Here is a 12,622-nt window from a genome sequence, read left to right on the forward strand (position 1 = left end):
AACGGGCGGCCTAAGCGGCATCTAGTCCATCTGCTGACTGGACGCAGTTCAGTAAAATGTAGATTTTATTTTCAGACAACAAGTTAAAGTGTAGGAAGCATGAGTTTTTACTCACCATTGTAACAACACAGTGTGGTTAAAGACTTAGTAACTGAGTTCTAGTCACGATCTGGTTACCTATAAGTACAAACAGTTATGTTTTTTGTTTTAAATTTACAAAATTAAAATTACAAATTTACATTTTAAATGTTTTCTTTACTCAAGTATTACAATTGTTTTTTTTAGGGGTGTAGGGTGGAAGCTGTCTCGGCGTAAGAGGGAATTCCTGTCCGTCGGCTTCCTGTATAGGTCTGTGCTAAATCTACACCCCTCCCTCTTAATCATAATGTCCAGATAACTTGTTTCATGCGCATCAAAGGTGAGGGTGAATTTCAGACGTTCACTGCTTGTATTGATGAAGGAGTGGAATCGATGAAGTTCCTCTGCTGTCCCCTGGAATAGAAGGAACACGTCATCAATGAAGACTTTTACAGAGCCTGATGAGGTGCTAGAATGGATTGTTAGGGCTGACAATCACATTCTTCTCTAACAATCCCACACACAGATACGCATAATTAGATGCTATTTTTTAAACTTCGATGACCATAATGACCTGAGCGCCTACTTGTCTTGTCTGTGTTTCTTTTACACCTGCTACGTAAAAGAGACCAAAGAATGTGTAACAGTATAACTTCCGTCCCTCTCCTCGCCCCTACCTGGGCTCGAACCAGGGACTCTGCACACATCAACAACTGCCTCCCACGAAACATCGTTACCATCGCTATTAGCGCGCACCCCGCTAACTAGCTAGCAATTTCACATCGGTTACAAATGCACAATGGTCAATGCAATCTGGGATCCTTGGGACATCCCTACCCTGAACCCTAACCTTAACCCCTAACCTAACCATTTTAAATGTCAACTTCAAAGGGCTAGGGACGTCCCAAGGATGTATCTCTACCTGAAAATACATGATCTCAGTGATTGATAGTTGGTATTCAGCAGTCATAAAGCCTTATTTACTTTAATGAACTACTAAAATAGTGATTTTGTCAGACAGCATAGACAGCAGCTCTACATTTTATTGACTGACTGATCCATTCATCCTTCCATCCCTCCTCAGCCTTCCTCTCCTCTGAAGACCCAGTGAGGGTGGAGCTCAGTCAGAGAGCTGTTGAGGGACTGGTTAGGAAGAACACTTCTACAGCCAGAGAGGTGAGAGGTCACACATGGTTTAGATGGTAAATATTTATGCCCCCTTAGTGGTTCATCACGTCAGCAAAAGGCAATATGTTCCATCATCTATGTTTATTTACATTAGTGCAAATTGTCCACTGATATTGGTGTAATTTCTCACCCCTTTTGGCTGTATGAAAGTTAATTTCCCCTCAGGTACACACATTTGTTCTTTGCTATTATGAAGGTCATTTGTGTAGAATGTACTTTTCCCCACTCATTCACCCCACCTCTTTACGTTGCTTATTTATATTCAGTGGCCTGACTGCATCCAGACTATGTCAAAGGCCCATCCTGGTAGATCTGAACCTAATGAGGCTTGGAGTGATCGGATGACAGAAGTCACATTTAGGTGCCAGGTGTAACTGAGGCCATAGATGCTCCATATCCATTATTTTTAATGTTTTATATAATATGTCTAAATGTATTTATTTCTGTGTTGCAGGGGCAGTCAAGAAATGGAACGGCAAGGCCACAGAACATGACATAAGCAGAGCTGTGGGAGACCACCTCAAGCCCCTGGTAGAGCCGGGGGTGGTGTTTACCACTCCACCAGCAGAGCTGTGGGAGACCACCTCAAGCCCCTGGTAGAGCCGGGGGTGGTGTTTACCAGTCCACCATCAGAGCTGTGGGAGACCACCTCAAGCCCCTGGTAGAGCCGGGGGTGGTGTTTACCACTCCACCAGCAGAGCTGTGGGAGACCACCTCAAGCCCCTGGTAGAGCCGGGGGTGGTGCTTACCACTCCACCACGCCTTCAGCAGGCTGGAAAAGTGATACTGTTTTTCATACTAAGAGGGACCAAGAGTCTGTTGATTGGTCATTGGGTTCATTTGTTGAAATCAAATCCAGCTTTATTTGTACAGCACATTTCAGACATTGATACAATACAATGGCTTCTCAGGAAAAAAACTATGAAAATAAACAGAAATATTTAGTGCACAACAAACAGAAGACTAACTGAAAGACTAATAAACCCTAAGGAAATGTAACACCCTCCCCTCTAAGACAACAAATATCCTCTATTTTAGTTGGACAAGTTTGCTCACCACCAACAGAAAACAACTTCCATTTCTCATTATAATCAACTACAATGCTTCACCTTCTACAATATAAACATGGTGTCTACTGGCTGTCAACAATTAAAAACAAGAAAAAACACATATTTAGAAATAATAATATAGAATCATCTCCTTTCTCCCTTTTCTTCCTATAGAACTCACTAGCTTCTAGAACTCTAGGTCTCCCTTTTCTTCCTATAGAACTCACTAGCTTCTAGAACTCTAGGTCTCCCTTTTCTTCCTATAGAACTCACTAGCTTCTAGAACTCTAGGTCTCCCTTTTCTTCCTATAGAACTCACTAGCTTCTAGAACCCTAGGTCTCCCTTTTCTTCCTATAGAACTCACTAGCTTCTAGAACTCTAGGTCTCCCTTTTCTTCCTATAGAACTCACTAGCTTCTAGAACTCTAGGTCTCCCTTTTCTTCCTATAGAACTCACTAGCTTCTAGAACTCTAGGTCTCCCTTTTCTTCCTATAGAACTCACTAGCTTCTAGAACCCTAGGTCTCCCTTTTCTTCCTATAGAACTCACTAGCTTCTAGAACTCTAGGTCTCCCTTTTCTTCCTATAGAACTCACTAGCTTCTAGAACTCTAGGTCTCCCTTTTCTTCCTATAGAACTCACTAGCTTCTAGAACTCTAGGTCTCCCTTTTCTTCCTATAGAACTCACTAGCTTCTAGAACTCTAGGAACGAGCCCAAACAAAACTCATCTCCAATCTCCAAACGTGCAGTCAAAATAAACTATGATCCATGACAACGCACTGGCTAAACGCAAAACATTTTGACTGCCCCCCTTGAGACAATCAGCAACCAGGTTGTTCTCACCACGGACATGTCTGATTTCAAGAGGAAACTCCTGCAATATCCCTAGTAACTTTCCACCTCACTGCAGAACTTCTCTTTCTTTTCAGAGTTCACTCGATAGGCATATTGTTGGATCGGGGCCCAGTCCCCAATGTCATGCTCTAGTACATTTGGGTTGGCACATCTGAGAATGAACCCTGATATTCTAAAAGAAGGGCAACAATGTCAATATTATTGTCCCCAAAAATGGTTAGTTGATCGTATAATTAATTATGATTACTAAATGTAAATATGAAAAACAAATGTTCACCCCTTTGTTAATATGTATTGGCAATAATTCACTTAATGGTGAGGCATGGAATAATAAAACATGTATCTTTTGTCAGGCTGAATGTTTGAAATATGAGGTGATTTGAGTCATGCTTCTTCAGTAGTGGAATAAAGACAATTAGCATTTGAATGTTGTCAAGAAATACTGGAGTGATGTAGGATTGTTAATAAAATTGATTATAGACCAATTTATTATACTGCGTCCATGTGTTTAGGCTGCAAGTACGTTGAAAAAACAACATCTTCTCAACTTTCACTTCAACTAAAACCGAACGTATATTGGACGTCGGGCATTGTCTTCTTCTCAACGTCTTTTCAATTACATTTTGCTTGGTGGGATAGCCCAATGTCAAAACACAGTTTTAATGTGTCCAAATCAATAACCAATATGCAGAAACAGTTTGGGATATATTTAGCTATATAAACACAAACATCTGCCACAATAATACATTTTACTTGTATTTTTTAAACAAGCATCTTATGTACTGCACAAGAACCAGAAACGCTGTTGTTTTGGCAGCAATAAATCTGTGAAATCAATTAGGGGGGAAATCAGGTTGTACCTAACACAACTAAAAAAACACATGGAAATGGGAGATATCTTTCACCTCACTGGTTAGAGGACAACCTGCAGAAGACAGTCAGCTACATTTGGGAGTGATGCATTTAAATGTAGGGGTCGCTAAACAAATAAGCGCAACACTTATTTGTCATCACTCATCAATATCACGTTGAAATCAATTGTGCCGAGAGGAGGGAGATGAGGTTGCACGTCCTGTTAAAACTAACAGCTCAAAAACCACACGGAATCTGGGAGTAATGTGTACATCCCTGGTTAGAGGACAATTTGTAGAAAACATCTAGCTACATTTTTATTCAAGTGTAACTTGTGATTAAAGTGGGCCACCAACACGGTAAGTGTAAGACAGCACTTTTTTGTTACTCACTTTTTGTTAAATCAAATAAATAGTACTCTTTCAATTCAGAGCCTGGATTTTCCCCCTGAGGCTAATATCCATATCATGTTGAAATCAATAGAACAGGGGACAAACGTTTAGGGTTCTACATTGTGACATCATTAAAATACTCCTACTACAATGTTAAAACATTCTACATTGTGACATCATTAAAATACTCCTACTACAATGTTAAAACATTCTACATTGTGACATCATTTCATTGATATCATGAAACAAATCCTTCATGCATGTACTTTCTGATGTGTAATCAAAGAACATTTATCATAGTATCTCTTGTCACATTGGGAACAGCTAAAAGGTTTCTCTCCTGTGTGTGTTCTCTGGTGTAGTGTCAGATTGCTAGATGTAGCAAAACTCTTCCCACATTCATCACAGCTATAAGGTTTCTCTCCTGTGTGTGTTCTCTGGTGTGATATCAGGCTGGTTGACTGAGTAAAACTCTTCCCACATTGAGAACAGCTATAAGGTTTCTCTCCTGTGTGTATTCTCTGGTGTGATATCAGGTTGCTTAGCTGAGTAAAACTCTTCCCACATTGAGTACAGCTATATGGTTTCTCTCCTGTATGTATTCTCTGATGTACAGTCAGAAGGCCAGATGAAACAACTCTATTCCCACATTGATCACAGCTATAAGGTTTCTCTCCTGTGTGTGTTCTCTGGTGTATCATCAGATTGTTAAATGTAGTAAAACTCTTCCCACATTGATCACAGCTATATGATTTCTCTCCTGTGTGTGTTCTCTGGTGTGATTTTAATTGTCCTGAGAAAACAAAACTCTTCCCACAGTCAGAGCAGCGGTGAGTTTTCTTTCCTTTGTATCTCTGCTGGTGTTTCTTGAGGTGTCCTGATCTGCAGAGACTCTTCTCTGCCTCGTCAGCGTCATGATGTTGTTGAGGCTCCCCAGAGGATCCACGATAGTCACATCTCTCTCCTGTGTGAACGACAAAGTCAGACAGATGTTTAAAGGCCCACAACAGCAGAAATCCCCTGTAAAAGGTCATGCCAAGAGTGTAGCCATGAAGTGCAAGATCGGGAGTGCTACCCAAGGAAACTCACTTTAAGTTCTGTGTATATTCACTAATTCACCACCGTGGGGGAAAACTCTGGGGAGTTCTCATAGGCTGACAGCAAAAATAGCCTCCATTTCCAGGTTGCTTATGAGTGCATTTCACTCTACTTATGGATTATAATTGTAAGGCTTGTTTGAATCTTAATATATTTGTGTTACTGTTGCAAATCAACTGCTTTATTCTTCAACACTTCAACCAGTAAAATGCTCTTTGGCTTCGCCATCAGCCTGACAATGAGGGTTTGTACACTAAGTGTATGCCAACTGGCCCATAACTTCACCTAACAATAACATAGACACGTCGTGGTAATCTGTCTGGCCCTGCGGCCTTGTGAATGTTGACCTGTTTTAAGGTCTTACTCACATCGGCTGCGGAGAGCGTGATCACACAGTCGTCTGGAACAGCTGGTGCTCACGTGCATGTTTCAGTGTTATTTGCCTCGAAGCGAGCATGGAAGTACTTTTGCTCGTCTCGTAGAGCGTCGGAGCCGGTATAGTACGGTTCGATCTTAGTCCCTTATTGATGCTTTGCCTGTTTGATGGTTCGTCGGAGGGCATAGAGGGATTTCTTATACGGTTCTGGGTTAGAGTCCCGCTCCTTGAAAGCGTCAGCTCTAGCCTTTAGCTCAGTGCGGATGTTGCCTGTAATCCATGGCTTCTGGTTCGGGTATGTAAGTACAGACACTGTGGGGACGTCATCGATGCACTTTTTGATTAAGCCAATGACTGATGTGGTAAACTCCTCAATGCCACCGGAAGAATCCCGGAACATATTCCAGTCTGTGCTGCAAAACACTCCAGTAGCTTAGCAATGGCTTTTTATTGACCGAGTCACTGGTGCTTCCTGCTTTCATTCTTGCTTGTAAACAGGGATTAGGAAGATAGAATTATGGTCAGATTTGCCAAATGGAGGGCGAGGGAGAGCTCTGTGTGTAGAGAAAAGGTGGTCTTGAGTTGTTTTCCCTCTGGTTGCACATTTAACATGCTGATAGAAGTGAGATAAAACAGATTTAAGTTTCCCTGCATTAAAGTCCTCGGCCACTAGGAGCGTCGCTTCTGGATGAGCGTTTTCTTGTTTGCGTACGGCTCATTGAGTGTGGTCTTAGTGCCAGCATCGGTCTGTGGTGGTATGTAGACAGCTACGAAAAATACAGATAAACTCTCTCTGTAGATAGTGTGGTCTACAGCAGGTTGTATCTCTCTAGGTCATGCCAGTAGGCTGCAGAAGGTTGTATCTCTCTAGGTCATGCCAGTAGGCTACAGTAGGTTGTATCTCTCTAGGTCATGCCAGTAGGTTACAGTAGGTTGTATCTCTCTAGGTCATGCCAGTAGGTTACATTAGGTTGTATCTCTCTAGGTCATGCCAGTAGGTTACAGTAGGTTGTATCTCTCTAGGTCATGCCAGTAGGTTACAGTAGGTTGTAACTCTCTAGGTCATGCCAGTAGGTTACACTAGGTTGTATCTCTCTAGGTCATGCCAGTAGGTTACATTAGGTTGTAACTCTCTAGGTCATGCCAGTGGGCTACAGTAGGTTGTATCCAAGTGGAAACAATTATCAACCCAATGTGGAAAGTGTCGAATTTGGTCAACAACAAAATGAAAGGCTTTTTTGCTACGTGAGGTTTACTTGATCCAACAGAAGTTTCGTAATGCTTAAGTTGTTATGTGGACACGTGACATACCGACAACTTTGATAAAAACACTATAGGACTTGTCTCCAGATCGCTATGCATATTCATGCTAGTAGCTTAGCATCTCTCTCCATTGAATACAGGCGGTGCATATTCATGCTAATAGCTTAGCATCTCTCTCCATTGAATACAGGCGGTTGACGACAACAACCCTCATAGAATATAAACAATAGATTACAATAATAAGATTAATCCACCAATCCAAAGAAAGGATAGGCGGGAGCTAGACAACCCGCAGTGCCGCTTTGTGGATAACGACTCCCCTTGTTAGGGCGGAAAGACATCTTGTCAGTATATCCATAATCTTTGGTGTAGCCAACCCAACTCTCACATGGCACTATTGGGGGGCATTAAGTATCCAAAGTTAAAAACACATTTAAGGCGGTACTTACTGGTGTTAATCAGATCTCCTATCTCCTCCTCTTCATCTTTCAATGTGACAGTATTCTCCCCTTCCTTCTTCACTCCAAAAACTGCATCCTCTTCTTTTACTGTAACATCATTCTCCTCTTTCACTCTGAACGCGTCTTCCTCTTCTTTCACTGAAACGTCTTTCTCTTCTTCTTTCACTGTAACAGCCTCATCCTCTACTTCTTGTTGTACTGTGACATCCTCTTCTTCCTTCTCCTCTTTCACGACAATGTTCAGCCCCAGAGCTTCTTTCTCCGTCCAGCAGACCTCTTTTTTAACAAGAGGGGAGAAGCTTACTGACCTCATGGTCGGGGATGTTAGCTAGCTAGCTATCATTAGCGACTAGGCTAGTGCTAACTTAACCAGCCAGCTACTATAGCTGACTAATACAAAATAACGTAATATTAAATTAAATAGGTTAACAAGTAGATACGACAGAAGTGTGTCTAAAACACAGTAGGTAATATACACGAAAGCGTATAAATAGCTTGAATCTTTAGGCTATGTTGGCTAGCAAGCTACCGGGGTGGTTGACGAGCTGTTTATGAAGAACCGTCCACTAGATTATACGTCACGCTGGCAGCGTCGCCTGAAAGACGCACATCGCCGTCTGCTGACTGGAGGGGAAACGCAGTTGAGGATCATATTTTATTTTCAGACAAAGATTATTTTAAATGGATTTAATTAAATAATACCATTATATTGAGACATACAAAGACAGGAATGTGTTGATCGATTAGTACGAATAAAAAATGTTTACCACATATTTAAAGCAGTTTCATTAAGTTATATTACATCTAAATAATTAGCAAGCTACTGTAGGTCTATACTGCTCCTACATGGTGTAACAATACATCATGTAGATGTATATAATGAACAGACTAGGTCTATACTGCTCCTACATGGTGTAACAATACATCATGTAGATGTATATAATGAACAGACTAAGTCTATACTGCTCCTACATGGTGTAACAATACATCATGTAGATGTATATAATGAACAGACTAGGTCTATACTGCTCCTACATGGTGTAACAATACATCATGTAGATGTATATAATGAACAGACTAGGTCTATACTGCTCCTACATGGTATAACAATACATCATGTAGATGTATATAATGAACAGACTAGGTCTATACTGCTCCAACATGGTGTAACAATACATCATGTAGATGTATATAATGAACAGACTAGGTCTATACTGCTCCAACATGGTGTAACAATACATCATGTAGATGTATATAATGAACAGACTAGGTCTATACTGCTCCTACATGGTGTAACAATACATCATGTAGATGTATATAATGAACAGACTAGGTCTATACTGCTGCTACATGGTGTAACAATACATCATGTAGATGTATATAAGGAACAGACTAGGTCTATACTGCTCCTACATGGTGTAACAATACATCATGTAGATGTATATAATGAACAGACTAGGTCTATACTGCTCCTACATGGTGTAACAATACATCATGTAGATGTATATAATGAACAGACTAGGTCTATACTGCTCCTACATGGTGTAACAATACATCATGTAGATGTACATAATGAACAGACTAGGTCCATACTGCTCCTACATGGTGTAACAATACATCATATAGATGTATATAATGAACAGACTAGGTCTATACTGCTCCTACATGGTGTAACAATACATCATATAGATGTATATAATGAACAGACTAGGTCTATACTGCTCCTACATGGTGTAACAATACATCATGTAGATGTATATAATGAACAGACTAGGTCTATACTGCTCCTACGTGGTGTAACAATACATCATGTAGATGTATATAATGAACAGACTAGGTCTATACTGCTCCTACGTGGTGTAACAATACATCATATAGATGTATATAATGAACAGACTAGGTCTATACTGCTCCTACATGGTGTAACATTACATCATATAGATGTATATAATGAACAGACTAGGTCTATACTGCTCCTACGTGGTGTAACAATACATCATGTAGATGTATATAATGAACAGACTAGGTCTATACTGCTCCTACATGGTGTAATAATACATCATGTATATGTATATAATGAACAGACTAGGTATATACTGCTCCTACATGGTTTAACAATACATCATGGAGATGTATATAATGAACAGACTAGGTCTATACTGCTCCTACATGGTGTAACAATACATCATGTAGATGTATATAATGAACAGACTAGGTCTATACTGCTCCTACATGGTGTAACAATACATCATGTAGATGTATATAATGAACAGACTAGGTCTATACTGCTCCTACATGGTGTAACAATACATCATATAGATGTATATAATGAACAGACTAGGTATTGTGATGTCATTATGGGGTATTGTGATGTCATTACATCATCATGTGGGACTTTATGGCAATGCTGTTGTTGGTGAGTAAATTGTTTTACTCCACTGCTTCCTACACTTTAAGTAAAGTGAAGGCGACTATTTTGAGCCTCAGCCTTGATTTAAAATTTTATGGAATGTTAATAACTTTCATTGTCTTCAATGAAAAATGACCTTTCAAAAATGGAATGCAACATTGTATGGAACATTACTGTCAAGTGACTTGATGTCTACGGTGCCAAAGAGATTGATAGGTGGGAGTGTTGGGAGTGTCCAGTGTGTTGATTTAACGATAATAATGTCAAAATCCCACTTTTAACAACCATCAGAACTGGTTAAAAAAAGGTTGCATCCCAACGTGGCAATAAACACAAAGTGACGCGTCACAATGAACTCAAACATTTTACCATTGGAACGCTTGATGTAATTAAATCAAACGTTTTACCATTGGGACACTTGATGTAATTAAATCAAACGTTTTACCATTGGAACACTTGATGTAATTAAATCAAACGGTTTACCATTGGAACACTTGATGTAATTAAATCAAACGTTTTACCATTGGGACGCTTGATGTAATTAAATCAAACGTTTTACCATTGGAACACTTGATGTAATTAAATCAAACGTTTTACCATTGGGACGCTTGATGTAATTAAATCAAACGTTTTACCATTGGAACACTTGATGTAATTAAATCAAACGTTTTACCATTGGAACACTTGATTCACATTCTCCATGGTTGTCTCCAGCATGCTAAAGCGTTCACAGCTGGCGATCCCTCATCGTGATTGGTTGTTCCCCACCATTTGCAACAACGTCACTGAGCACCATCACTGTCTTTCCTTCGTGGATCTCCTGCATGTTTACATATCTGGCATTACTCATCTCATATGTATATACTGTATTCTATCCTATTCTACTGTATCTTAGTCTGTGTATTACTCATCTCATATGTATATACTGTATTCTATCCTATTCTACTGTATCTGTCTATGTATTACTCATCTCATATGTATATACTGTATTCTATACTATTCTACTGTATCTTAGTCTATGTATTACTCATCTCATATGTATATACTGTATTCTATCCTATTCTACTGTATCTTAGTCTATGTATTACTCATCTCATATGTATATACTGTATTCTATCCTATTCTACTGTATCTTAGTCTATGTATTACTCATCTCATATGTATATACTGTATTCTATCCTATTCTACTGTATCTTAGTCTATGTATTACTCATCTCATATGTATATACTGTATTCTATTCTATTCTACTGTATCTTAGTCTATGTATTACTCATCTCATATGTATATACTGTATTCTATCCTACTGTATCAGTCTATGCCGCTCTGACATCACTCGTCCAAATATTTATATATTCTTAATTCCATTCCTTTAGATTGTGTATATTATTAGATATTACTTGTTAGATATTATTGGACTGTTGGAGCTAGAAACACAATTATTACAATTATGCTACACCCGCAATAACATCTGCTAAACTTGTGTATGTGACAAATAAAATGTGATTTGATGTATAGAGGTCTGGTGTTGGAGATCATTCCACACTCTGTGTTCTACTACCCAGGTCTGGTGTTGGAGGTCATTCCACACTCTGTGTTCTACTACCCAGGTCTGGTGTTGGAGATCATTCCACACTCTGTGTTCTACTACCCAGGTCTGGTGTTGGAGGTCATTCCACACTCTGTGTTCTACTACCCAGGTCTGGTGTTGGAGATCATTCTCCACTCTGTGTTCTACTACCCAGGTCTGGTGTTGGAGGTCATTCCACACTCTGTGTTCTACTACCCAGGTCTGGTGTTGGAGAACATTCTACACTCTGTGTTCTACTACCCAGGTCTGGTGTTGGAGGTCATTCCACACTCTGTGTTCTACTACCCAGGTCTGGTGTTGGAGAACATTCCACACTCTGTGTTCTACTACTCAGGTCTGGTGTTGGAGATCATTCTACACTCTGTGTTCTACTACCCAGGTCTGGTGTTGGAGATCATTCCACACTTCGTGGATCTCCTGCATGTATTTTCTGATGTTTAATCAGACCACTTGAATGAGAGTATCTCTTGTCACACTGATTAGGCTTCTCTCCTGTGTGGCTAAGTTCAAGTTGGCTACTGAGGTTCCTCTCAGCTCTAAGCTGAAAGTCGAAGGCCGGGGGGCAGTAAAACCGTAAAAAAGTTTTTTGGGGTAACGATTCTCAGCCGTTTTTGCTTTTCTTTTCAGTTTTTCCTTTTTTGGAAGAGAGCGGGAGTGGAGATGGCGCAACATTCTTCAAATAGGTCGGCTCCTGGGATCGGGCTGGCGAATACGGTTCGCTTTGTGTGGAAGGACAAGGAGATGGAGCGTGAAACTTTTGGAAGGACTATCTTAACGTGGATCCTTAAACTGACAGGGAAGGATGTGTTTTGCCTCCTAGGTTACCCGTTGGAGGGAACTTATGATGTGGCTTTACACACAGAAGAAAAACATGACGAGATCCTGAAAAAGGTGAGAGAAGTGGGAGGTGCGAGGCCGATGTGCCACTACGAGGTAACCAGCTTGGCAAAAAACAATTTCAGGATTGTAACTGTGAACATTTAGAACCCGTACGTCAAGGACGAGGAGGTG

General features: G+C 40.2%; 3 protein-coding genes across 4 annotated transcripts in view; 1 reads left to right on the forward strand and 2 right to left on the reverse strand.

The window, feature by feature from the left end:
- LOC139549612 (zinc finger protein 664-like) overlaps window positions 1-12,622 on the forward strand; it is a 438,201-nt gene that overhangs the window by 159,677 nt on the left and 265,902 nt on the right. The window lies entirely within an intron of this gene.
- LOC139549671 (uncharacterized) overlaps window positions 1-12,622 on the reverse strand; it is a 520,909-nt gene that overhangs the window by 136,393 nt on the left and 371,894 nt on the right. The window lies entirely within an intron of this gene.
- Window positions 3,624-8,227, reverse strand: LOC139549409 (zinc finger protein 664-like). The gene is made up of 2 exons (XM_071359897.1): window positions 7,601-8,227; window positions 3,624-5,378 (listed from the first exon to the last, which is right to left on the reverse strand). The coding sequence occupies exons 1-2, from the start codon at window positions 7,923-7,925 to the stop codon at window positions 4,669-4,671; spliced, it is 1,035 nt and encodes a 344-aa protein (XP_071215998.1). The 5' UTR covers window positions 7,926-8,227; the 3' UTR covers window positions 3,624-4,668.

Source organism: Salvelinus alpinus, chromosome 2 (assembly GCF_045679555.1).
Source record: "Salvelinus alpinus chromosome 2, SLU_Salpinus.1, whole genome shotgun sequence".
NCBI lineage: Eukaryota > Metazoa > Chordata > Actinopteri > Salmoniformes > Salmonidae > Salvelinus > Salvelinus alpinus.